Source organism: Pseudophryne corroboree, chromosome 8, assembly GCF_028390025.1.
Source record: "Pseudophryne corroboree isolate aPseCor3 chromosome 8, aPseCor3.hap2, whole genome shotgun sequence".
In the NCBI taxonomy this organism is placed as follows: domain Eukaryota; kingdom Metazoa; phylum Chordata; class Amphibia; order Anura; family Myobatrachidae; genus Pseudophryne; species Pseudophryne corroboree.
Window position 1 is genome coordinate 374,202,415 of NC_086451.1, and position 24,911 is coordinate 374,227,325.

Consider the following 24,911-nt stretch of genomic DNA (forward strand, 5'->3'; position numbering starts at 1 on the left):
CTCCCCCTCGCCGGTTCCTAAAGTCTGCTCTGCCAACGTCTCCCTCAGACAGGGCGACGGTATTGGAAGCCATTCACAAGCTGTATTCTCAGCAGGTGATAGTCAAGGTACCCCTCCTACAACAGGGAAAGGGGTATTATTCCACACTATTTGTGGTACCGAAGCCGGACGGCTCGGTAAGACCTATTCTAAATCTGAAATCTTTGAACCTGTACATACAAAAATTCAAGTTCAAGATGGAGTCACTCAGAGCAGTGATGGCGAATCTGGAAGAAGGGAACTTTATGGTGTCCCTGGACATCAAGGATGCTTACCTGCATGTCCCAATTTGCCCTTCACATCAAGGGTACCTCAGGTTCGTGGTGCAAAACTGTCATTATCAGTTTCAGACGCTGCCGTTTGGATTGTCCACGGCACCTCGGGTCTTTACCAAGGTAATGGCCGAAATGATGTTTCTTCTGCGAAGAAAAGGCGTATTAATTATCCCTTACTTGGACGATCTCCTGATAAGGGCAAGGTCCAGAGAACAGCTGGAGGACGTAGTAGCACTAACCCAAGTAGTGCTGCAACAGCACGGGTGGATTCTGAATTTTCCAAAATCTCAATTGACCCCGACGACACGTCTGCTGTTCCTGGGAATGATTCTGGACACGGTTCAGAAAAAGGTGTTTCTTCCGGAGGAGAAAGCCAGGGAGTTATCCGAACTTGTCAGGAACCTCCTAAAACCAGGAAAAGTGTCTGTGCATCAATGCACAAGAGTCCTGGGAAAAATGGTGGCTTCTTACGAAGCGATTCCATTCGGCAGATTCCACGCACGAACTTTTCAGTGGGATCTGCTGGACAAATGGTCCGGATCGCATCTGCAGATGCATCAGCGGATAACTTTGTCTCCACGGACAAGGGTGTCTCTTCTGTGGTGGTTGCAGAGTGCTCATCTGTTAGAGGGCCGCAGATTCGGCATACAGGACTGGGTCCTGGTGACCACGGATGCCAGTCTGAGAGGCTGGGGAGCGGTCACACAGGGAAGAAACTTCCAGGGAGTGTGGTCAAGCCTGGAGATGTCTCTTCACATAAATATACTGGAGCTAAGAGCGATTTACAATGCTCTAAGCCTGGCAAAACCCCTGCTTCAGGGTCAGCCGGTGTTGATCCAGTCGGACAACATCACGGCAGTCGCCCACGTAAACAGACAGGGCGGCACAAGAAGCAGGAGGGCAATGGCAGAAGCTGCAAGGATTCTTCGCTGGGCGGAAGATCATGTGATAGCACTGTCAGCAGTGTTCATTCCGGGAGTGGACAACTGGGAAGCGGACTTCCTCAGCAGACACGATCTATACCCGGGAGAGTGGGGACTTCATCCAGAAGTCTTCCACATGATTGTGAACCGTTGGGAAAAACCAAAGGTGGATATGATGGCGTCCCGCCTCAACAAAAAACTGGACAGGTATTGCGCCAGGTCAAGAGACCCTCAGGCAATAGCTGTGGACGCTCTGGTAACACCGTGGGTGTTCCAGTCAGTGTATGTGTTTCCTCCTCTGCCTCTCATACCAAAAGTACTGAGAATTATACGGCAAAGGGGAGTAAGAACGATACTCGTGGCTCCGGATTGGCCAAGAAGAACTTGGTACCCGGAACTTCAGGAGATGCTCACGGAAGATCCGTGGCCTCTACCTCTAAGACGGGACCTGCTTCAGCAGGGACCGTGTCTATTCCAAGACTTACCGCGGCTGCGTTTGACGGCATGGCGGTTGAACGCCGAATTCTAAGGGAAAAAGGCATTCCGGAAGAGGTCATCCCTACCCTGGTAAAAGCCAGGAAGGAGGTGACTGCACAACATTATCACCGCATTTGGAGAAAATATGTTGCGTGGTGTGAGGCCAGGAAGGCCCCGACGGAGGTATTTCAACTGGGTCGATTCCTACATTTCCTGCAAACAGGATTGTCTATGGGCCTCAAATTAGGGTCCATTAAGGTTCAAATTTCGGCCCTGTCGATTTTCTTCCAGAAAGAATTGGCTTCAGTTCCTGAAGTCCAGACTTTTGTAAAAGGAGTACTACATATACAGCCCCCGGTTGTGCCCCCAGTGGCTCCGTGGGATCTTAATGTAGTTTTGGATTTTCTCAAATCCCATTGGTTTGAGCCACTCAAATCGGTGGATTTGAAATATCTTACATCGAAAGTAACCATGCTACTGGCCCTGGCTTCAGCCAGGAGAGTGTCAGAATTGGCGGCTTTATCGTATAAAAGCCCATATCTGATTTTCCATTCGGACAGGGCAGAACTGCGGACGCGTCCTCAGTTTCTGCCTAAGGTGGTTTCAGCGTTTCACCTGAACCAACCTATTGTGGTGCCTGCGGCTACTAGCGATTTGGAGGATTCCAAGTTGCTGGACGTTGTCAGGGCATTGAAAATATATATTTCAAGGACGGCTGGAGTCAGAAAATCTGACTCGCTGTTTATACTGTATGCACCCAACAAGCTGGGTGCTCCTGCTTCTAAGCAGACGATTGCTCGTTGGATTTGTAGCACAATTCAACTTGCACATTCTGTGGCAGGCCTGCCACAGCCTAAATTTATCAAGGCCCATTCCACAAGGAAGGTGGGCTCATCTTGGGCGGCTGCCCGAGGGGTCTCGGCATTACAACTCTGCCGAGCAGCTACGTGGTCGGGGGAGAACACGTTTGTAAAATTCTACAAATTTGATACCCTGGCTAAAGAGGACCTGGAGTTCTCTCATTCGGTGCTGCAGAGTCATCCGCACTCTCCCGCCCGTTTGGGAGCTTTGGTATAATCCCCATGGTCCTGACGGAGTCCCAGCATCCACTAGGACGTCAGAGAAAATAAGATTTTACTTACCGATAAATCTATTTCTCGTAGTCCGTAGTGGATGCTGGGCGCCCATCCCAAGTGCGGATTGTCTGCAATACTTGTACATAGTTATTGTTACAAAAAAATCGGGTTGTTATTGTTGTGAGCCGTCTGTTCAGAGGCTCCTACGTTTGTCATACTGTTAACTGGGTTCAGATCACAGGTTGTACGGTGTGATTGGTGTGGCTGGTATGAGTCTTACCCGGGATTCAAAATCCTTCCTTATTGTGTACGCTCGTCCGGGCACAGTATCCTAACTGAGGCTTGGAGGAGGGTCATAGGGGGAGGAGCCAGTGCACACCACCTAGTCCTAAAGCTTTTATTTTTGTGCCCTGTCTCCTGCGGAGCCGCTAATCCCCATGGTCCTGACGGAGTCCCAGCATCCACTACGGACTATGAGAAATAGATTTATCGGTAAGTAAAATCTTATTTTCTCTAACGTCCTAGAGGATGCTGGGGACTCCGTAAGGACCATGGGGATAGACGGGCTCCGCAGGAGACATGGGCACTTTAAGAAAGAATTTAGTTCCTGGTGTGCACTGGCTCCTCCCTCTATGCCCCTCCTCCAGACCTCAGTTTGATACTGTGCCCAGAGGAGCTGGGTGCTTTTCAGTGAGTTCTCCTGAGTTTGCTGATAGAAAGTATTTTGTTAGGTTTTTTATTTTCAGGGAGCTCTGCTGGCAACAGACTCCCTGCATCGTGGGACTGAGGGGAGAGAAGCAGCCGTACTCTCTGAAGCTAGGTCCTGCTTCTTAGGCTACTGGACACCATTAGCTCCAGAGGGATTGGTACGCAGGATCTCACCCTCGCCGTCCGTCCCAGAGCCGCGCCGCTGTCCCCCTCGCAGAGCCGGAAGACAGAAGCCAGGTGAGTATGAGAAGCAAAGAAGACTTCACAGGCGGCAGAAGACTTCGTGATCTTCACTAGAGGTAACGCACAGCACTGCAGCTGTGCGCCATTGCTCCACACACCTCGCATACTCCGGTCACTGTAAGGGTGCAGGACGCAGGGTGGGCGCCCTGGGCAGCATTTGGGACCTCATATTGGCAAAAGACCACATATATACAGCTGGGCACTGTATATATGTATGAGCCCCTGCCAAAAATTAAATTTTAAGCGGGACAGAAGCCCGCCACCGAGGGGGCGGGGCTTCTCCCTCAGCACTCACCAGCGCCATTTTTCTCTCCACAGCACCGCTGAGAGGAAGCTCCCCAGGCTCTCCCCTGCTGATACACGGTAGAAGAGGGTTGAAAAGAGAGTTGGGGCACATAATTAGGCGCGAAAAAGATATAAACAGCAGCTACTGGGTTAACATTAAGTTACTGTGTTATTCCTGGGATATATAGCGCTGGGGTGTGTGCTGGCATACTCTCTCTCTCTGTCTCTCCAAGGGCCTCGTGGGGGAACTGTCTTCAGAAAGGACATTCCCTGTGTGTGTGGTGTGTCTGTACGCTTGTGTCGACATGTCTGATGAGGAAGGCTATGTGGGAGAGGAGCGGGAGCAAATGAATGTGGTGTCTCCGCCGACGGCGCCGACACCTGATTGGATGGATATGTGGAAGGTTTTAAATGATAATTTTAATTCCTTGCATAAAAGATTAGACAAGGCTGATGCATTGGGACAGTCAGGGCCTCAACCCGTGCCTGATCCTATGTCGCAGTTACCGTCAGGGTCTCATAAGCGCCCACTATCCCAATTTGTTGACACAGATACCGACATGGATTCTGACTCCAGTGTCGATTTACGATGATGCAAAGTTACAGCCAAGATTGGCTAAATCCATCCGATATATGATTATAGCAATTAAGGATGTTTTGCACATCACAGAGGAAACCCCTGTCCCTGACAAGAGAGTGCATATGTATAAGGGAAAGAAGCCTGAGGTAACCTTTCCCCCCTCACACGAACTGAATGAGTTATGTGAAATGGCTTGGGAATCTCCAGATAAAAAACTGCAGATTTCCAAACGGATTCTTATGGCGTATCCTTTCCCGCCAACGGACAGGTTACAATGGGAATCCTCCCCTAGGGTGGACAAAGCTTTAACACGCTTATCCAAGAAGGTAGCCCTGCCGTCACAGGATACGGCTACCCTCAAAGATGCTGCTGACCGCAAACAGGAGGTTACCCTGAAGTCCATTTATACACATTCAGGTACCTTACTAAGACCGGCAATTGCGTCGGCCTGGGTGTGTAGTGCTGTAGCGGCATGGACGGATACCTTGTCTGAGGAAATTGATACCCTAGATAAGGATACTATATTATTGACCCTGGGGCATATTAAAGACGCTGTCCTATATATGAGAGATGCTCAAAGAGACAGTCTACTGGGTTCTAGAATAAACGCTATGTCGATTTCTGCCAGAAGGTTCCTGTGGACTCTGCAATGGACAGGTGATGCCAACTCAAAAAGGCATATGGAGGTTTTACCTTACAAGGGTGAGGAATTGTTCGGGGAGGGTCTCTCGGACCTGATCTCCACAGCTACGGCTGGAAAGTCAAATTTTTTGCCTTATATTCCCTCACAGCCTAAGAGAGCACCGCATTATCAAATGCAGTCCTTTCGATCACAGAGAAACAAGAAAGTCCGAGGTGCGTCCTTTCTTGCCAGAGGTAGGGGCAGAGGAAAGAAGCTGCACAACACAGCTAGTTCCCAGGAACAGAAGTCCTCCCCGCCCTCTACAAAATCCACCGCATGACGCTGGGGCTCCACTGGCGGAGCTAGGCCCGGTGGGGGCACGTCTTCGAAATTTCAGCCACATGTGGGTTCACTCCCAGGTGGAACCCTGGGCAATAGAAATTATGTCTCAGGGTTACAAACTGGAATTCGAAGAGATGCCTCCTCAACGATATTTCAAATCGGCCCTACCAGCTTCCCCCCAAGAGAGGAAAATAGTGTTAAATGCAATACAAAAATTGTATCTTCAACAGGTGGTGGTCAAGGTTCCCCTCCTTCAACAGGGAAGGGGTTATTATTCGACCATGTTTGTAGTCCCGAAACCGGACGGTTCGGTCAGACCCATATTGAATTTAAAATCCCTGAACCTATACCTGAAAAGGTTCAAGTTCAAGATGGAATAGCTAAGAGCGGTCATCGCAAGCCTGGAAGGGAGGGATTTTATGGTGTCTCTGGACATAAAGGATGCATACCTTCATGTCCCCATTTATCCACCTCATCAGACGTACCTCAGATTTGCGGTACAGAATTGTCATTACCAATTTCAGACGTTGCCGTTTGGTCTCTCCACGGCCCCGAGAATCTTCACCAAGGTAATGGCGGAAATGATGGTACTCCTGCGGAAGCAAGATGTCACAATTATCCCGTACTTGGACGATCTCCTCCTAAAAGCGAGATCAGGAGAGCAGTTGCTGAACAGCGTATCACTTTCACTATAAGTGTTACGGCAACACGGCTGGATTCTCAATATTCCAAAGTCGCAGTTGGTTCCTACGACTCGTCTGCCTTTCTTGGGCATGATTCTGGACACAGACCAGAAAAGGGTTTATCTCTCGATAGAAAAAGCCCGGGAACTCATGACCCTGGTCAGGAACCTATTGAAACCAAAACAGGTGTCAGTGCATCACTGCACTCGAGTCCTGGGAAAGATGGTGGCATCATATGAGGCCATTCCCTTCGGCAGGTTCCATGCGAGGACTTTCCAATGGGACTTACTGGACAAATGGTCCGGGTCACATCTTCAGATGCATCGGTTGATCACCCTGTCCCCCAGGGCCAGGGTGTCACTTCTGTGGTGGCTGCAGAGTGCTCACCTTCTCGAGGGCCGCAGATTCGGCATTCAGGACTGGGTCCTGGTGACCACGGACGCAAGCTTCCGAGGTTGGGGAGCAGTCACACAGGGAAGAAATTTCCAGGGTCTTTGGTCAAGTCAAGAGACTTGTCTTCACATCAACATCCTGGAGCTAAGGGCCATATACAACGCCCTGCGTCAAGCGGAGACCTTGCTTAGCGACCAACCGGTTCTGATCCAGTCAGACAACATCACCGCAGTGGCTCATGTAAACCGCCAAGGCGGCACAAGGAGCAGAGCGGCGATGGCGGAAGCCGCCAGAATTCTTCGCTGGGCGGAGAATCATGTAAGCGCACTGTCAGCAGTGTTCATTCCGGGAGTGGACAACTGGGAAGCAGACTTCCTCAGCAGACACGACCTACACCCGGGAGAGTGGGGACTTCATCACGAAGTCTTCGCACAGATTACAAGTCGGTGGGAACTGCCACACGTGGACATCATGGCATCCCGCCTCAACAAAAAGCTACAGAGGTATTGCGCCAGGTCAAGAGACCCTCAGGCAGTTGCTGTAGACGCCCTGGTGACACCGTGGGTGTTCCAGTCGGTCTATGTATTTCCTCCTCTTCCTCTCATACCCAAGGTGCTGAGGATAATAAGAAAAAAAGGAGTGAGAACAATCCTCATTGTTCCAGATTGGCCACGAAGGACTTGGTATCCAGAGCTGCAAGAAATGTTCACAGAAGACCCGTGGCCTCTTCCTCTAAGACAGGACCTGTTGCAACAGGGGCCCTGTCTGTTCCAAGACTTACCGCGGCTGCGTTTGACGGCATGGTGGTTGAACGCCGGATCCTAGCCGAGAAAGGCATTCCGGATGAGGTCATTCCTACGCTGATAAAGGCTAGGAAGGACGTCTAGGAAGGACATCTAAACATTATCACCGTATTTGGCGAAAATATGTTTCTTGGTGTGAGGCCAGGAATGCTCCTACGGAAGAATTCCAGCTGGGCCGTTTTCTTCACTTCCTACAGTCCGGAGTGAATTTGGGCCTAAAATTAGGCTCCATTAAGGTCCAGATTTCGGCCCTATCCATTTTCTTTCAAAAAGAGTTGGCTTCTCTACCAGAAGTTCAGACGTTTGTAAAAGGAGTGCTGCATATTCAGCCTACTTTTGTGCCGCCGGTGGCACCTTGGGATCTTAACGTGGTGTTAAGTTTCCTAAAGTCACACTGGTTTGAACCACTTAAAACGGTGGAGTTAAAATATCTCACGTGGAAGGTGGTCATGTTATTAGCCTTGGCTTCGGCTAGGCGTGTGTCAGAATTAGCGGCTTTGTCACATAAAAGCCCCTATCTGGTTTTCCATATGGATAGAGCGGAATTGCGGACCCGTCCACAATTTCTGCCAAAGGTGGTATCATCTTTTCATATGAACCAACCTATTGTGGTACCTGTGGCTACACGTGACTTGGAGGATTCCGAGTTACTTGATGTAGTCAGGGCTTTGAAAATTTACGTGGCGAGAACGGCTAGAGTCAGGAAAACGGAGTCGCTGTTTGTCCTGTATGCATCCAACATGATTGGTGCTCCTGCTTCAAAGCAAACTATTGCTCGCTGGATCTGTAACACGATTCAGCAAGCGCATTCTACGGCAGGCTTGCCGTTACCAAAATCGGTCAAGGCCCATTCCACTAGGAAGGTGGGCTCTTCTTGGGCGGCTGCCCGGGGGGTCTCGGCACTACAGCTGTGCCGAGCTGCTACTTGGTCGGGTTCAAACACTTTTGCAAAATTCTATAAGTTTGATACCCTGGCTGAGGAGGACCTTATGTTTGCTCAATCGGTGCTGCAGAGTCATCCGCACTCTCCCGCCCATTTGGGAGCTTTGGTATAATCCCCATGGTCCTTACGGAGTCCCCAGCATCCTCTAGGACGTTCGAGAAAATAAGATTTTACTTACCGGTAAATCTATTTCTCGTAGTCCGTAGAGGATGCTGGGCGCCCGTCCCAAGTGCGGACTTCTTCTGCAATACTTGTATATAGTTATTGCTTCAATAAGGGTTACGTTATTGTTGCATCGGGCATGCACTGATGCTATGTTATTTGGCATACTGTTAACTGGGTTGTTATCACAAGTTTTACGGTGTGATTGGTGTGGCTGGTATGAATCTTGCCCTGGATTACCAAAATCCTTTCCTTGTACTGTCAGTCTCCTCTGGGCACAATTTCTCTAACTGAGGTCTGGAGGAGGAACAGAGAGGGAGGAGCCAGTGCACACCAGGAACTAAATTCTTTCTTAAAGTGCAGATGTCTCCTGCGGAGCCCGTCTATCCCCATGGTCCTTACGGAGTCACCAGCATCCTCTACGGACTACGAGAAATAGATTTACCGGTAAGTTAAATCTTATTTTGCCCACTGGGTGGCACTAGTCATTTGTATGGTTAGTCAGTATGTGAAACACGTGGAGTATTTTATACTTTTATTGTAAATATCAGGGCCGTAAGGAGGGTAGTGCAGGCGGTGTATGGCACGGGCCAGGAAGCTCGCGGGGGGTGGTGGTTAGGGGGACACACCTTTCTTACCCAACGGCCGCTGCCTGCTCTCCTCCATCCTTTACACTGAGGGAGAGACTTCATGCACAGTGCTGTGCATGGGGGAGCGGCCTCAGGATGGACCTGCCCAGTATTTGGGATGCTTGTTATGTGCAGAATTGGCAAAGCTCTCTGGATTGGGCAGCTGGGCAATTGGTGCAGGGGGTGGGGCGCGGCAGGACAGCACGCATGGCTCCTATGTTATGATCCTGCTAAATATTTTCCCGTTAAATGGGGTTTACTGTGAATAGAACAGCTTGTATTGATGTGTAATAGTGACATATTTGAAAAAGCAAGTTAAAGCCCAGTTCTTACACAACAATTTCAAAACTGTTTCAGTTCAAATGCTATATATAATCTTTTTATTAATTAAATCAAGGTCGGTCAAATCTGAATATTTAGTTTGTTGCATATGAGCTTTAGTCCCACTTATTGTATACTAACACATTATTCTTGAATCATGTCAGAGATCACCAATATTGGATCAAGGTATCTGTTCCTGTCATTTACTAAACTAGTGCAGAAAACACACAGATCCTACAAACCATAACAGCCAATCAGACTGTAGTGTTTGTTCAGGTTAGGTAATGTAACCTAATGATGCATTGCTGTGCCTTACTGCTATTTATGCTATGACTGAGTCCTAATCCACATTATATAGTGATCAGTGCTTTATGATTGAAACATGGACCTTTTAGTATTCCTAGCAGCCTACTGTATAAGCAGGAATGTTCCCCAAATCATGCTGTCTGTTCCCTGCAGACTCCGTGCGTTCCTTCTTAAAGCGGAATAAGTTGGGGAAGTTTAATCAAGAGGAAGCTGCTCAGAATGCAGCAGAACAGCAGCGAAAGCTGGAGGTGGAGAGGCTGGCAGCAGAATCCATCACACCAGGAAGTCGATGTGAGGTGCGGGCAGCCGGACAGCCTACAAAGCGGGGTGTGGTCATGTATGTTGGTGAGTCCGTGTAAGAGTCACTTATTCTCCTCATTTCCTTCATGCTGTCAGTCTATGTATTTACAAAATTGCAGATGTCCTGGGTATTTCCATTGAGGTCTGTGAGCCTTTCTCCATATGATGTGTGCAGAGCAAGGCTAAGGAATTTTGGGACAAGTATGTGGTCTGAAAGGCGTGTCGCAGCAGTTTTGGGATGAAGGGTATAGGTATGGCCCTATACTAGATCTGCACGGGCCCATCACTATACTAAAGTCTATAGATAACATTTCAACTTCCATCGTAGAGTGGCCACTGCCATGCACTTTTGAAGGACCATTACACTTAAAATTCAAGTTGCCTTATGTAAAACAAGAGCTGCTACTAATGTTCACAAAAATATACGTGAATATTCCAATACCTTGGCATAGCGTAAAATGTGTTTCCATTGGCTATGTACAAGTTACTGTTTTTTGGATACTTTATGTAAAAGAAAGCATTGGGAGGCTGGATGTGAAAATATATCAATTATTTCTTATTCTGTGAACCTCCTGAGACGTCTTTTATGCATGACTTAAGTTTTAGGTTTATCGGTTCATTAACACAGGCATTCCCAACCTCAGTCCTCAAGGCAGACTAACAGTGCAGGTTTTACTGATATCCAGGCCTCAGCACAGATGGTTAAATAAAAATAACTGAGGTACTAATTAATTCACCTGTGCTCAAGCATGGATATCCCTAAAATCTGGACTGTTTGTGTGCCTTGAGGACCGAGGCTGGGAATGCCTGCATTAAGAACTACTTAAGTGGAGGCTGCTGTACAGTATAATGCACATATGTTGTGCTGAATACTTGTAGAAAATAAACCACATTTCTCTAACGTCCTAGTGGATGCTGGGGACTCCGTCAGGACCATGGGGAATAGCGGGCTCCGCAGGAGACAGGGCACATCTAAAAAAGCTTTTAGGTCACATGGTGCGTACTGGCTCCTCCCCCTATGACCCTCCTCCAAGCCTCAGTTAGGTTTTTGTGCCCGTCCGAGAGGGTGCAATCTAGGTGGCTCTCCTAAAGAGCTGTTTAGAAAAGTTTTTTTTTAGGTTTCATTTCAGTGATTCCTGCTGGCAACAGGATCACTGCATCGAGGGACTTAGGGGAGAGATTTCCAACTCACCTGCGTGCAGGATGGATTGGAATCTTAGGCTACTGGACACTTAGCTCCAGAGGGAGTCGGAACACAGGTCAGCCTGGGGTTCGTCCCGGAGCCGCGCCGCCGATCCCCCTTACAGACGCTGAAGAAGACGGCAGAACGGAGGTCCGGAAAACAGGCGGCAGAAGACTTCACAGTCTTCATGAAGGTAGCGCACAGCACTGCAGCTGTGCGCCATTGTTGTCACACGGCTCACTGACTCGGTCACGGAGGGTGCAGGGCGCTGCTGGGGGCGCCCTGGGCAGCAATATAAGTACCTTATTGGCAAAATAAATACATCACATATAGCCATTAAGGCTATATGTATGTATTTTAACCCAGGCCAGTTCTTAAAAACCGGGAGAAAAAGCCCGCCGAAAAGGGGGCGGAGCTTATTCTCCTCAGCACTCAGCGCCATTTTCCTGCTCAGCTCCGCTGGTGAGGAAGGCTCCCAGGACTCTCCCCTGCACTGCACTACAGAAACAGGGTAACAAAGAGAAGGGGGGCATAAATTGGCCATATTTATATATTTATATATTAAAAGCGCATATATAGTAAACAACACCTTCTAGGGTTGTTTATATACATTTATAGCGCTTTTTGGTGTGTGCTGGCAAACTCTCCCTCTGTCTCCCCAAAGGGCTAGGGGGTCCTGTCTTCGTTTAGAGCATTCCCTGTGTGGCTGCTGTGTGTCGGTACGTGGGTGTCGACATGTATGAGGACGATGTTGGTGTGGAGGCAGAGCAATTGCCGATGATGGTAATGTCACCCCCTAGGGAGTCGACACCTGAATGGATGGCGTTAGTTATGGAATTACGTGATAATGTCAGCACATTACAAAAGTCAGTTGACGAAATAAGACGCCCGGCAAACCAGTTAGTACCGGTTCAGGCGTCTCAGACACCGTCAGGGGCTGTAAAACGTCCTTTACCTCAGTCTGTCGACACGGGTACCGACACAGATGAATCTAGTGTCGACGGTGAAGAAACAAACGTATTTTCCAATAGGGCCACACGTTATATGATCACGGCAATGAAGGAGGCTTTGCAGATCTCTGATGCTGCTGGTACCTCAAAAAGGGGTATTATGTGGGGTGTGAAAAAACTACCTGTATTTTTCCCAGAATCAGAGGAATTGAATGATGTGTGTGATGAAGCGTGGGTTACACCCGATAGAAAATTGATAATTTCAAAGAAGTTATTGGCTTTATACCCTTTCCCACCAGAGGTTAGGGCGCGCTGGGAAACACCCCCTAGGGTGGATAAGGCGCTCACACGTTTATCAAAGCAAGTGGCGTTGCCGTCTCCTGATACGGCCGCCCTCAAGGATCCAGCAGATAGGAGACTGGAAACTACTCTGAAAAGTATATACACACATACTGGTGTTATACTGCGACCGGCAATAGCCTCAGCCTGGATGTGCAGTGCTGGGGTAGTGTGGTTGGATTCTCTGACTGAAAATATTGATACCCTGGATAGGGACAGTATTTTATTGACTCTAGAGCAATTAAAGGATGCTTTTCTTTATATGCGAGATGCTCAGAGGGATGTTTGTACTCTAGCATCAAGAGTAAGCGCGATGTCCATATCTGCCAGAAGAAGTTTATGGACGCGACAGTGGTCAGGTGATGCGGATTCCAAGAGGCATATGGAAGTATTGCCATACAAAGGGGAGGAATTGTTTGGGGTCGGTCTTTCGGACCTGGTGGCCACGGCAACTGCCGGCAAATCCACTTTTTTACCTCAGACCCCCTCCCAACAGAAAAAGACACCGTCTTTTCAGCCGCAGTCCTTTCGCTCCTATAAAAAGCGACCAAAAGGACAGTCTTATCTGCCGCGAGGCAGAGGAAAGGGTAAGAAAGGGCAGCAAGCAGCCCCTGCCCAGGAACAGAAGCCCGCCCCGGCTTCTACAAAGCCATCAGCATGACGCTGGGGCTTTACAAGCAGACTTAGGAACGGTGGGGGGTCGGCTCAAGATTTTCAGCAATCAATGGGCTCACTCACAAGTGGACCCGTGGGTCCTGCAGATAATATCTCAGGGTTACATGCTGGAGTTCGAAAGGTCTCCTCCTCGCCGGTTCCTAAAGTCTGCTTTACCAACGTCTCCCTCAGAAAGGACGTTGGTTCTGGAAGCCATTCACAAGCTGTATTTTCAGCAGGTGATAGTCAAGGTACCCCTCCTACAACAGGGAAAGGGGTATTATTCCACACTATTTGTGGTACCGAAACCGGACGGTTCGGTAAGGCCTATTCTAAATCTGAAATCCTTGAACCTGTACATAAAGAAATTCAAGTTCAAGATGGAGTCACTCAGAGCAGTGATAGCGAATCTGGAAGAAGGAGACTTCATGGTGTCCTTAGACATAAAAGATGCTTATCTACATGTCCCGATTTACCCCTCACATCAAGGGTATCTCAGGTTCGTGATACAAGACTGTCATTATCAGTTTCAAACGCTGCCGTTTGGTTTGTCCACGGCACCTCGGGTCTTTACCAAGGTAATGACCGAAATGATGGTTCTTCTACGAAGAAAAGGCGTATTAATTATCCCTTACTTGGACGATCTCCTGATAAGGGCAAGGTCCAGAGAACAGCTGGAAGTCGGAGTAGCACTAACCCAAGTAGTGCTTCAACAACACGGGTGGATTCTGAATCTTCCAAAATCTCAATTGACCCCGACGACACGTCTGCTGTTCCTGGGAATGATTCTGGACACTGTTCAGAAAAAGGTGTTTCTCCCGGAGGAGAAAGCAAGGGAGTTATCCGAACTTGTCAGGAACCTCCTAAATCCAGGAACTGTGTCAGTACATCAATGCACAAGAGTCCTGGGAAAGATGGTGGCTTCGTACGAAGCGATTCCATTTGGCAGATTTCATGCACGGACATTTCAATGGGATCTGCTGGACAAATGGTCCGGATCGCATCTGCACATGCATCAGCGGATAACACTGTCACCGAGAACAAGGTTGTCTCTCCTGTGGTGGTTGCAGACTGCCCATCTGTTAGTGGGCCGCAGATTCGGCATACAGGACTGGGTCCTGGTGACTACGGATGCCAGCCTACGAGGTTGGGGAGCAGTCACAAAGGGAAGAAACTTCCAGGGCGTGTGGTCAAACCTGGAGAAGGCTCTTCACATAAATATACTAGAGCTAAGAGCGATATACAATGCCCTAAGCCAAGCAAGACCTCTGCTTCAGGGTCAGCCGGTGTTGATCCAGTCCGACAACATCACGGCAGTCGCCCACGTAAACCGACAAGGCGGCACGAGAAGCAGGAGTGCAATGGCAGAAGCTGCAAGGATTCTGCGCTGGGCGGAGAATCATGTCATAGCACTGTCAGCAGTGTTCATCCCGGGAGTGGACAACTGGGAAGCAGATTTCCTCAGCAGACACGACCTTCACCCGGGAGAGTGGGGACTTCATCCAGAAGTCTTCCACATGATTGTGAACCGTTGGGAAAAACCAAAGGTGGACATGATGGCGTCTCGCCTCAACAAAAAATTGGACAGATATTGCGCCAGGTCAAGAGACCCTCAGGCAATAGCTGTGGACGCTCTGGTAACACCGTGGGTGTACCAGTCAGTGTATGTGTTCCCTCCTCTGCCTCTCATACCAAAGGTACTGAGAATTATACGGAAAAGAGGAGTAAGAACAATACTAGTGGCTCCGGACTGGCCGAGAAGAACTTGGTATCCGGAACTTCAAGAGATGCTCACGGAGGATCCGTGGCCTCTACCTCTAAGAAGGGATCTGCTTCAGCAGGGACCTTGTATGTTCCAAGACTTACCGCGTCTGCGTTTGACGGCATGGCGGTTGAACGCCGGATTCTAAAAGAAAAGGGCATTCCAGAGGAAGTTATTCCTACCTTGATTAAGGCTAGAAAGGAAGTGACCGTACAACATTATCACCGTATTTGGCGAAAATATGTTGAGTGGTGTGAGGCCAAGAAGGCTCCAACGGAAGAATTTCAATTGGGTCGATTCTTACATTTCCTGCAAGCAGGATTGTCTATGGGCCTCAAATTGGGGTCCATTAAAGTTCAAATTTCGGCCTTATCAATTTTCTTCCAGAAAGAATTGGCGTCAGTGCCTGAAGTACAAACTTTTGTAAAAGGTGTACTACATATACAACCCCCAATAGTGCCTCCAGTGGCACCGTGGGATTTGAATGTGGTTTTAAATTTTCTCAAATCTCATTGGTTTGAGCCTTTAAAATCGGTAGATTTAAAATACCTTACATGGAAGGTAACCATGCTATTGGCCCTGGCTTCAGCCAGGAGAGTTTCAGAGTTGGCGGCTTTATCGTACAAAAGCCCATATCTGATTTTCCATTCGGACAGGGCAGAATTGCGGACACGTCCTCAATTTCTCCCTAAGGTGGTTTCGGCTTTTCACTTGAACCAGCCTATTGTGGTGCCTGCGGCTACTAGCGACTTGGAGGACTCCAAGTTACTGGACGTTGTCAGAGCATTGAAAATATATATTTCAAGGACAGCTGGAGTCAGAAAATCTGACTCGTTGTTTATTTTGTATGCACCCAACAAGATGGGTGCTCCTGCGTCTAAACAGACGATTGCACGTTGGATCTGTAGCACAATACAACTTGCACATTCTGTGGCAGGCGTGCAGCCTAAATCTGTAAAGGCCCATTCCACTAGGAAAGTGGGCGCATCTTGGGCGGCTGCCCGAGGGGTCTCGGCATTACAACTTTGCCGAGCAGCTACGTGGTCAGGGGAGAACACGTTTGTAAAATTTTACAAATTTGATACTCTGGCTAAGGAGGACCTGGAGTTCTCTCATTCGGTGCTGCAGAGTCATCCGCGCACTCCCGCCCGTTTGGGAGCTTTGGTATAATCCCCATGGTCCTGACGGAGTCCCCAGCATCCACTAGGACGTTAGAGAAAATAAGAATTTACTTACCGATAATTCTATTTCTCATAGTCCGTAGTGGATGCTGGGCGCCCATCCCAAGTGCGGATTGTCTGCAATACTTGTACATAGTTATTGTTACAAAAATCGGGTTATTATTGTTGTGAGCCATCTTTTTAGAGGCTACTTCGTTTTGTTATCATACTGTTAACTGGGTTCAGATCACAAGTTGCATGGTGTGATTGGTGTGGCTGGTATGAGTCTTACCCGGGATTCAAGATCCTTCCTTATTGTGTACGCTCGTCCGGGCACAGTACCTAACTGAGGCTTGGAGGAGGGTCATAGGGGGAGGAGCCAGTACGCACCATGTGACCTAAAAGCTTTTTTAGATGTGCCCTGTCTCCTGCGGAGCCCGCTATTCCCCATGGTCCTGACGGAGTCCCCAGCATCCACTACGGACTATGAGAAATAGAATTATCGGTAAGTAAATTCTTATTTTCTCTGACGTCCTAGTGGATGCTGGGGACTCCGTAAGGACCATGGGGAATAGACGGCTCCGCAGGAGACTGGGCACATCTAAAGAAAGATTTAGGTCTATCTGGTGTGCACTGGCTCCTCCCCCTATGACCCTCCTCCAAGCCTCAGTTAGATTTCTGTGCCCGGCCGAGCTGGATGCACACTAGGGGCTCTCCTGAGCTCCTAGAAAGAAAGTATAGTTTAGATTTTTTATTTTACGGTGAGACCTGCTGGCAACAGGCTCACTACAGCGAGGGACTAAGGGGAGAAGAAGCGAACCTACCTAAGTGGTGGTAGCTTGGGCTTCTTAGGCTACTGGACACCATTAGCTCGTCGTCTGTTCCCGGAGCCGCACCGCCGTCCCCCTTACAGAGCCAGAAGCAAGAAGGTCCGGAAAATCGGCGGCTGAAGACTTCTGTCTTCTCCAAGGTAGCGCACAGCACTGCAGCTGTGCGCCATTGCTCCTCATGCACACCACACACCGGTCACTGATGGGTGCAGGGCGCTGGGAGGGGGCGCCCTGAGCAGCAATATTAACACATTGGCTGGCAAAACTGACACCATATATAGCCCCAGAGGCTATATAGGTGTAAATTACCCCTGCCAGAATAACACAAAAAGCGGGAGAAAGCCCGCCGAAAAAGGGGCGGAGCCATCTCCCTCAGCACACTGGCGCCATTTTCCCTCACAGCTCCGCTGGAAGGATCGCTCCCTGGCTCTCCCCTGCAGTCCTGCACTACAGAAAGGGTAAAAAAGAGGGGGGGGGGGGCACAAATTTAGGCGCAGTATAATATATATATGCAGCTATAAGGGAAAACACTCTCTATAGGTGATATCCCTGTGGTATATAGCGCTCTGGTGTGTGCTGGCATACTCTCCCTCTGTCTCCCCAAAGGGCTTTGTAGGGTCCTGTCCTCTGTCAGAGCATTCCCTGTGTGTGTGCTGTGTGTCGGTACCGCTGTGTCGACATGTATGATGAGGAAAATGATGTGGAGGCAGAGCAAATGCCTGTAAATGTGTTGTCACCCCCTGAGGGGTCGACACCTGTGTGGATGGACTTATGGAAGGAATTACGTGACGGTGTCAGCTCCTTACATAAAAGGTTTGACGACATAGGACAGCCGGCTACTCAGCTTGTGACTGTTCCAGCGTCTCAAATGTCATCAGGGGCTTTAAAACGCCCGCTACCTCAGATAGCAGACACAGATGTCGACACGGATACCGACTCCAGTGTCGACGACGATGAGACTAGTGTACCCTCCAATAGGTCCACCCGTTACATGATTGAGGCAATGAAAAATGTATTACACATTTCTGATAGTACCCCAGGTACCACAAAAAAGGGTATTATGTTCGGTGAGAAAAAACTACCAGTAGTTTTTCCTGCATCTGAGGAATTAAATGAGGTGTGCGAGGAAGCCTGGACTTCCCCCGATAAGAAATTGATAATTTCTAAACTGTTATTGGCAGCGTACCCTTTCCCGCCAGAGGATAGGTCACGTTGGGAAACGTCCCCTAGGGTAGATAAAGCGCTTACACGTTTATCAAAACAGGTGGCACTACCGTCTCCGGATACGGCCGCCCAAAAGGATCCTGCTGATAGAAAGCAGGAGGCTACCCTAAAAGCTATATATACACACACGGGCATTATATTGCGACCAGCGATTGCATCAGCATGGATGTGCAGTGCTGCTGCTGCGTGGTCAGATTCCCTGTCTGATAATATTGATACCCTGGATAGGGACACTATTTTGCTGACAGTAGAGCATATAAAGGACGCTGTCTTATACATGCGTGATGCACAGAGGGATATTTGCCGGCTGGCATCAAAAATAAGCGCAATGTCCATTGCCGCCAGAAGGGGGTTATGGACTCGGCAGTGGTCAGGTGATGCCGTTTCAAAAAGGCACATGGAAGTTTTGCCTTATAAGGGGGTGGAACTGTTTGGGGATGGTCTTTCAGACCTCGTTTCCACAGCTACGGCTGGGAAATCGACATTTTTGCCACAGGCTACCCCACAGCAAAAGAAGGCACCGTATTATCAAGTACAGTCCTTTCGGCCCCATAAACACAAGAGGGCGCGAGGCGCATCCTTTCTGCCGAGAGGCAAAGGTAGAGGGAAAAAGCTGCAGCATACAGCCAGTTCCCAAGAGCAAAAGTCCTCCCCCGCGTCCGGTAAGTCCACAGCATGACGCTGGGGCTTCACAGGCGGATCCTGGTACGGTGGGGGCCCGTCTCAGAAATTTCAGCACACAGTGGGCTCTCTCACAGGTGGATCCCTGGGCCCTTCAAGTAGTATCTCAGGGGTACAGGCTGGAATTCGAGACGTCCGTACCCCCCCCCCCCCCCCCCCCGCCGTTTTCTAAAATCTGCCTTACCAGCAACTCCCTCTGCCAGGGAGGCAGTGTTGGTGGCTATCCAAAAACTGTATTCACAGCAAGTGATTGTCAAGGTACCCCTCCTTCAGAAAGGGAAGGGTTACTATTCCACAATGTTTGTGGTACCGAAACTGGACGGTTCGGTGAGACCCATCTTAAATTTAAAATCCTTGAACACTTATATCAAAAGGTTCAAGTTCAAGATGGAATCGCTCAGGGCGGTTATTGCGAGCCTGGACGAGGGGGATTACATGGTCTCCCTGGACATCAAGGATGCGTACCTGCATGTCCCCATTTACCCTCCTCACCAGGAGTACCTCAGATTTGTGGTACAGGACTGTCACTATCCGTTCCAGACGCTGCCGTTTGGGTTATCCACGGCACCGAGGGTCTTTACCAAGGTAATGGCCGAAATGATGATACTCCTTCGCAAGGAAGGTTCCACGCAAGGACTTTCCAGTGGGATCTGTTGGACAAATGGTCCGGGTCCCATCTCCAGATGCAACAGCGGATAACCCTGTCGGCAAGGACCAGGGTGTCGCTGCTGTGGTGGCTGCAGAGGGCTCATCTACTAGAGGGCCGCAGATTCGGAATACAGGACTGGGTCCTGGTGACCACGGATGCCAGCCTTTGGGGCTGGGGCGCAGTCACACAGGGAAGAAATTTCCAAGGACTGTGGTCAAATCAGGAGATTTCGCTTCACATAAATATTCTAGAGCTAAGGGCCATTTACAATGCCCTAAGCCAAGCAAGGCCCCTGCTTCAGAACCAGCCGGTACTGATCCAATCAGACAACATCACGGCGGTCGCCCATGTAAACAGACAGGGCGGCACAAGAAGCAGGAGGGCAATGGCAGAAGCCACAAGGATTCTCCGATGGGCGGAAAATCATGTGTTAGCACTGACAGCAGTGTTCATTCCGGGAGTGGACAACTGGGGAGCAGACTTCCTCAGCAGGCACGACCTCCACCCGGGAGAATGGGGACTTCATCCAGAAGTCTTCCAAATGCTGGTAAACCGGTGGGAAAGACCACAGGTGGACATGATGGCGTCCCGCCTCAACAAAAAGCTAAAAAGATATTGCGCCAGGTCAAGGGACCCTCAGGCGATCGCTGTGGACGCTCTAGTAACACCGTGGGTGTACCAGTCGGTTTATGTGTTTCCTCCTCTGCCTCTCATTCCCAAGGTACTGAGAATAATACGAAGGCGAGGAGTGAAAACTATACTCGTGGTTCCGGATTGGCCAAGAAGAGCTTGGTACCCGGAACTTCAAGAGATGCTTTCAGAGGACCCTTGGCCTCTGCCGCTCAGACAGGACCTGCTGCAGCAGGGGCCCTGTCTGTTCCAAGACTTACCGCGGCTACGTTTGACGGCATGGCGGTTGAACACCGGATCCTGAAGGAAAAGGGCATTCCGGAGGAAGTCATCCCTACCCTGATCAAAGCCAGGAAGGATGTCCCCGCAAAACATTATCACTGCATTTGGCGGAAATATGTTGCTTGGTGTGAGGCTAGGAAGGCCCCAACGGAGGAATTTCAACTGGGTCGATTCCTGCATTTCCTGCAAGCAGGGGTGACGTTGGGCCTCAAATTGGGGTCCATTAAGGTCCAGATTTCGGCCCTGTCGATTTTCTTCCAGAAAGAACTGGCTTCACTGCCTGAAGTTCAGACTTTTGTCAAAGGAGTTCTGCGTATTCAGCCTCCTTTTGTGCCCCCAGTGGCACCTTGGGATCTCAATGTGGTTTTGGAGTTCCTGAAATCACATTGGTTTGAACCACTTAAGACTGTGGATTTTAAATATCTCACGTGGAAAGTGGTCATGCTGTTGGCTCTGGCTTCGGCCAGGCGTGTGTCAGAATTGGCGGCTTTGTCCTATAAAAGCCCTTATCTGATTTTCCATATGGATAGGGCAGAGTTGAGGACTCGTCCTCAGTTTCTCCCGAAGGTGGTATCAGCGTTTCATTTGAACCAGTCTATTGTGGTGCCTGCGGCTACTAGGAACTTGGAGGATTCCAAGTTACTGGACGTAGTCAGGGCCCTGAAAATTTATGTTTCCAGGACGGCTGGAGTCAGGAAAACTGACTCGCTGTTTATCCTGTATGCACCCAACAAACTGGGTGCTCCTGCTTCTAAGCAGACTATCGCGCGCTGGATTTGTAGCACTATTCAGCTGGAGCATTCTGCGGTGGGACTACCGCAGCCTAAATCTGTAAAAGCCCATTCCACAAGGAAGGTGGGCTCATCTTGGGCGGCTACCCGAGGGGTCTCGGCTTTACAACTTTGCCGAGCTGCTACTTGGTCAGGGGCAAACACGTTTGCAAAATTCTACAAATTTGATACCCTGGCTGAGGAGGACCTGGAGTTCTCTCATTCGGTGTTGCAGAGTCGTCCGCACTCTCCCGCCCGTTTGGGAGCTTTGGTATAATCCCCATGGTCCTTACGGAGTCCCCAGCATCCACTAGGACGTCAGAGAAAATAAGAATTTACTCACCGGTAATTCTATTTCTCGTAGTCCGTAGTGGATGCTGGGCGCCCATCCCAAGTGCGGATTGTCTGCAATACTTGTAAATAGTTATTGTTACACAAATCGGGTTGTTATTGCGAGCCATCTGTTCAGAGGCTCCGTTGTTATCATACTGTTAACCGGGGTTCCTATCACGAGTTATATGGTGTGATTGGTGTGGCTGGTATGAGTCTTACCCGGGATTCAAAATCCTTCCTTATTGTGTCAGCTCTTCCGGGCACAGTGTCCTAACTGAGGCTTGGAGGAGGAGCCAGTGCACACCAGATAGATTTAGGTCTATCTTAAGATGTGCCTAGTCTCCTGCGGAGCCGTCTATTCCCCATGGTCCTTACGGAGTCCCCAGCATCCACTACGGACTACGAGAAATAGAATTACCGGTGAGTAAATTCTTATTTTTTAAATAGGGCAATTTTAGAATTTAGATTTGTGTTTCTGATTGAAGCCACTATTAGGGGTTGGTATCGCATGTGCCGACTGCCGGTCACCATACCGACCCCGGAATCCCGACAATCAAATGCCCGGCGGGGGGGGGGGAGGGAGCGCAACGAAGCCCCTTGCGGACTTGGGGGCGAACTTTGTTCGCTACTGGATCTATTCCCACTCTATGGGTGTCGTGGACTCAGGGAATAGTCCCTGTGAGTCGGCATTGTGTTGGGGTGGCATGTAGGTGCCGGTATCGGAGACCGCTAATCATATAACTACATCCCACTATTAGAATAGGGCTTGTGTATATGTGGCATCACTTGGATCATACTTAGTTACGGGTTCTCAGTAGGGGCACATATTGGTGCCATGATCACTAAAGGGTCAATTCAATTATAGGACGTGATGCGGGTGCGTGCATATTTGCCTTATACGGAGACTCCGGAGTTGCAGTAAAATTGCACAATCATTATTTTTTGTTGTTGTTTTTTTTGTGCTCCTCTATGGGGGGGGGGGAAGGGGGACAAAATTATTTTATGTAGCAACTGCAGAAATGCAGAATCCTGTCCCACAATGCAATCTGCACCTATTTAAATTGACCTTTCTAGATTGCATGCTAGTGGCTGCATTGTACAAACCTCTCTTCTGTGACGTGTCGGCCTGGTTTCCTGCTTGTAATACGTGTTTGTTGTGTCTTTTAGGTTTAACAGACTTTAAACCAGGATACTGGGTCGGTGTGCAGTATGATGAGCCTTATGGAAAACATGATGGAAGGTGAGGAGGGATTTGGATGCAGACATAGGGAGGATGGGGGCTTGCTACTGTTCTATCACATGACCTCATATTGTATCCTGCTCGGACAGTGAATACAATAGTGGATTTTTAGGAGTACTGATGCAGAGGGGGAAAGAATGGATCTGACCATAGCAGGCAGTGAGATTCGGGCATTTTTTTTTTTTTTTTTTTTTTTTTCAATGAAGAATATGGTTGGTGCTATATAAAAAAGTTATTAATTCATTTATTTATTATCAGGTATTTATATAGCACAGACTTATTCCACAGCGCTTTACAGATAAACCCCATCCGCCCCCCTTTCCCGGCAGTCAGGATACTGACTGAGTATTAGGGTTTGTTTCAGAGGGAGGGGTAGGTTAGGTTTAGAATACTCGCCAAAAGTCATCGGCATTGTGACCGTCGGAGTTCCGCTGTCGGGATTGTGACCATCTGCATCCTCACCATTTGGATATCGTACCCAACCCACACACAGATTAGGGACAATTTTTAGTTGGAAGCTAATCAACCTATTGGTATATTTTTGAAGTATGGGAGCAAACTGGAATACCCGGAGGAAACCCACGTAATGCTAACCATTGTATAATAAATAAAAAAAAGTAATAGTACTGCTTAATCTAAAAGCAAACATCGGGTGTTATGCAAGTGCTTTTATAAATATTCCCCAAGGTATTGTTCTCCTGCAGGGTGACCAAATGACGTAAAGATGTAGATTCAATTAGCTGCAAGGTTCCATCGGAACTTCACTGCCATATCGCAGGTAACTTGCTCTTTTTTGTTTGCATTTGCTACAGGTGCGAGCAGAACCGAGCAAGGTGTTCCCTCCTGCAGTTACCTGCACCATGCTCAGCCACATTGCACCAGACCCTCATGCTTAGCTGAACTGCTCTGAGCACTAAGAGACGGATGAAACATCTTCCTTTGTCTTGATTCATTACTGATTTTTCCTCTTTATTTTGTGCAGTGTTGATGGGAAACGTTACTTCACATGCTCACCCAAGTACGGTGCGTTCCTGAAACCACAGAATCTGACGGTTGGTGACTTCCCAGAGGAAGACTTTGGTCTAGACGATGAAATGTGACCACCCTGTGCCATATCCATTCGTGGCTCATCCTCTACGCCCGATTTCCACCTTCCATCACTTTGTTCCATTCAGTGTATTAACAATGTGAATAAGTAGATTTTATGTTCTTTTTCTTTAAACAAATTAATGAAATGCCTTGATGTTCTGCTCTACTCCTCTACGTGCCCATTTTTTGACCTACATTGCAAAAACAGAGAACATTGGAATCAACAAATTGGACACTTTTTAACGACTGCCTATATATAGACTGTGATTGGTATACAAGGGGAGACAAGTATGTATGGGTCTATCATATATATTTTTGCACGTATTGATGGTGATTTATATAGACCTGAAACCTGATTTGGTAACCTGGACTTTATACTTCAATGGAGTCATGTTATCTACTTGGGGGAAAAAAAGATCCACAGTTACTCCCTGGACATTCAAATTCCTAATAGGTCCTGTGACGTTACTCCACGATCTCCGCTTTCAGTATATAATAGTTCCTGTGACGTTTCTCCAGGATCTCAGCTTTTATTATATAATGGTTCATGTGATGTTTCCCCAGGATCTCAGCTTTCAGTATACAGAGGATGGGTAAAAGACCCCTCAATTATTTTTCCAGGAGAATTAGGAGCTGCAAATCTAATCGGCAACGCAGTCATTACGGGGCAGATTCATGTAGCTGCATAGCTCTGTCTGCGCATATTTCCCATTATTACAGTAGGGACACCTTGCTTGTGTGTGTATGTTATTCTGCTTGCACCCCGGTGGGACGTGAGCAGAAACGAGCGTGGTTTTACTGACAGGATAACCTGCATAGTATTAGAACACAAGGTTCTGACAGAACTAATTAAATCTGCCACTGGACTTGTAGGTGTATATAAATATACATATGTGTCCTCTAAATATTGACTATTTTCATTTTCATTGTGACCAAATGTATAATGTGTTTAAATAATTTATTTTATTCACTACAAATAAAGGGAGTTTTACGACCCAAATCCTTTCATGTTTTTGGCTACCACA

At 48.5% G+C, this 24,911-nt stretch overlaps 1 protein-coding gene across 2 annotated transcripts in view; it reads left to right on the plus strand.

Moving 5' to 3' along the window:
* The window catches only part of LOC134949164 (tubulin-folding cofactor B-like), a 165,517-nt gene extending 140,631 nt beyond the window's left edge, over positions 1 to 24,886 (plus strand). For both annotated transcript variants that reach the window (XM_063937585.1, XM_063937584.1), the window contains exons 4-6: positions 9,964 to 10,155; positions 22,725 to 22,797; positions 23,780 to 24,886. In XM_063937585.1, coding sequence (XP_063793655.1) covers positions 9,964 to 10,155; positions 22,725 to 22,797; positions 23,780 to 23,897 — 383 coding nt within the window. In that variant the 3' untranslated portion in view covers positions 23,898 to 24,886. The remainder of the gene's footprint in view (positions 1 to 9,963; positions 10,156 to 22,724; positions 22,798 to 23,779) is intronic.
* Positions 24,887 to 24,911: the final 25 nt, after the last annotated feature.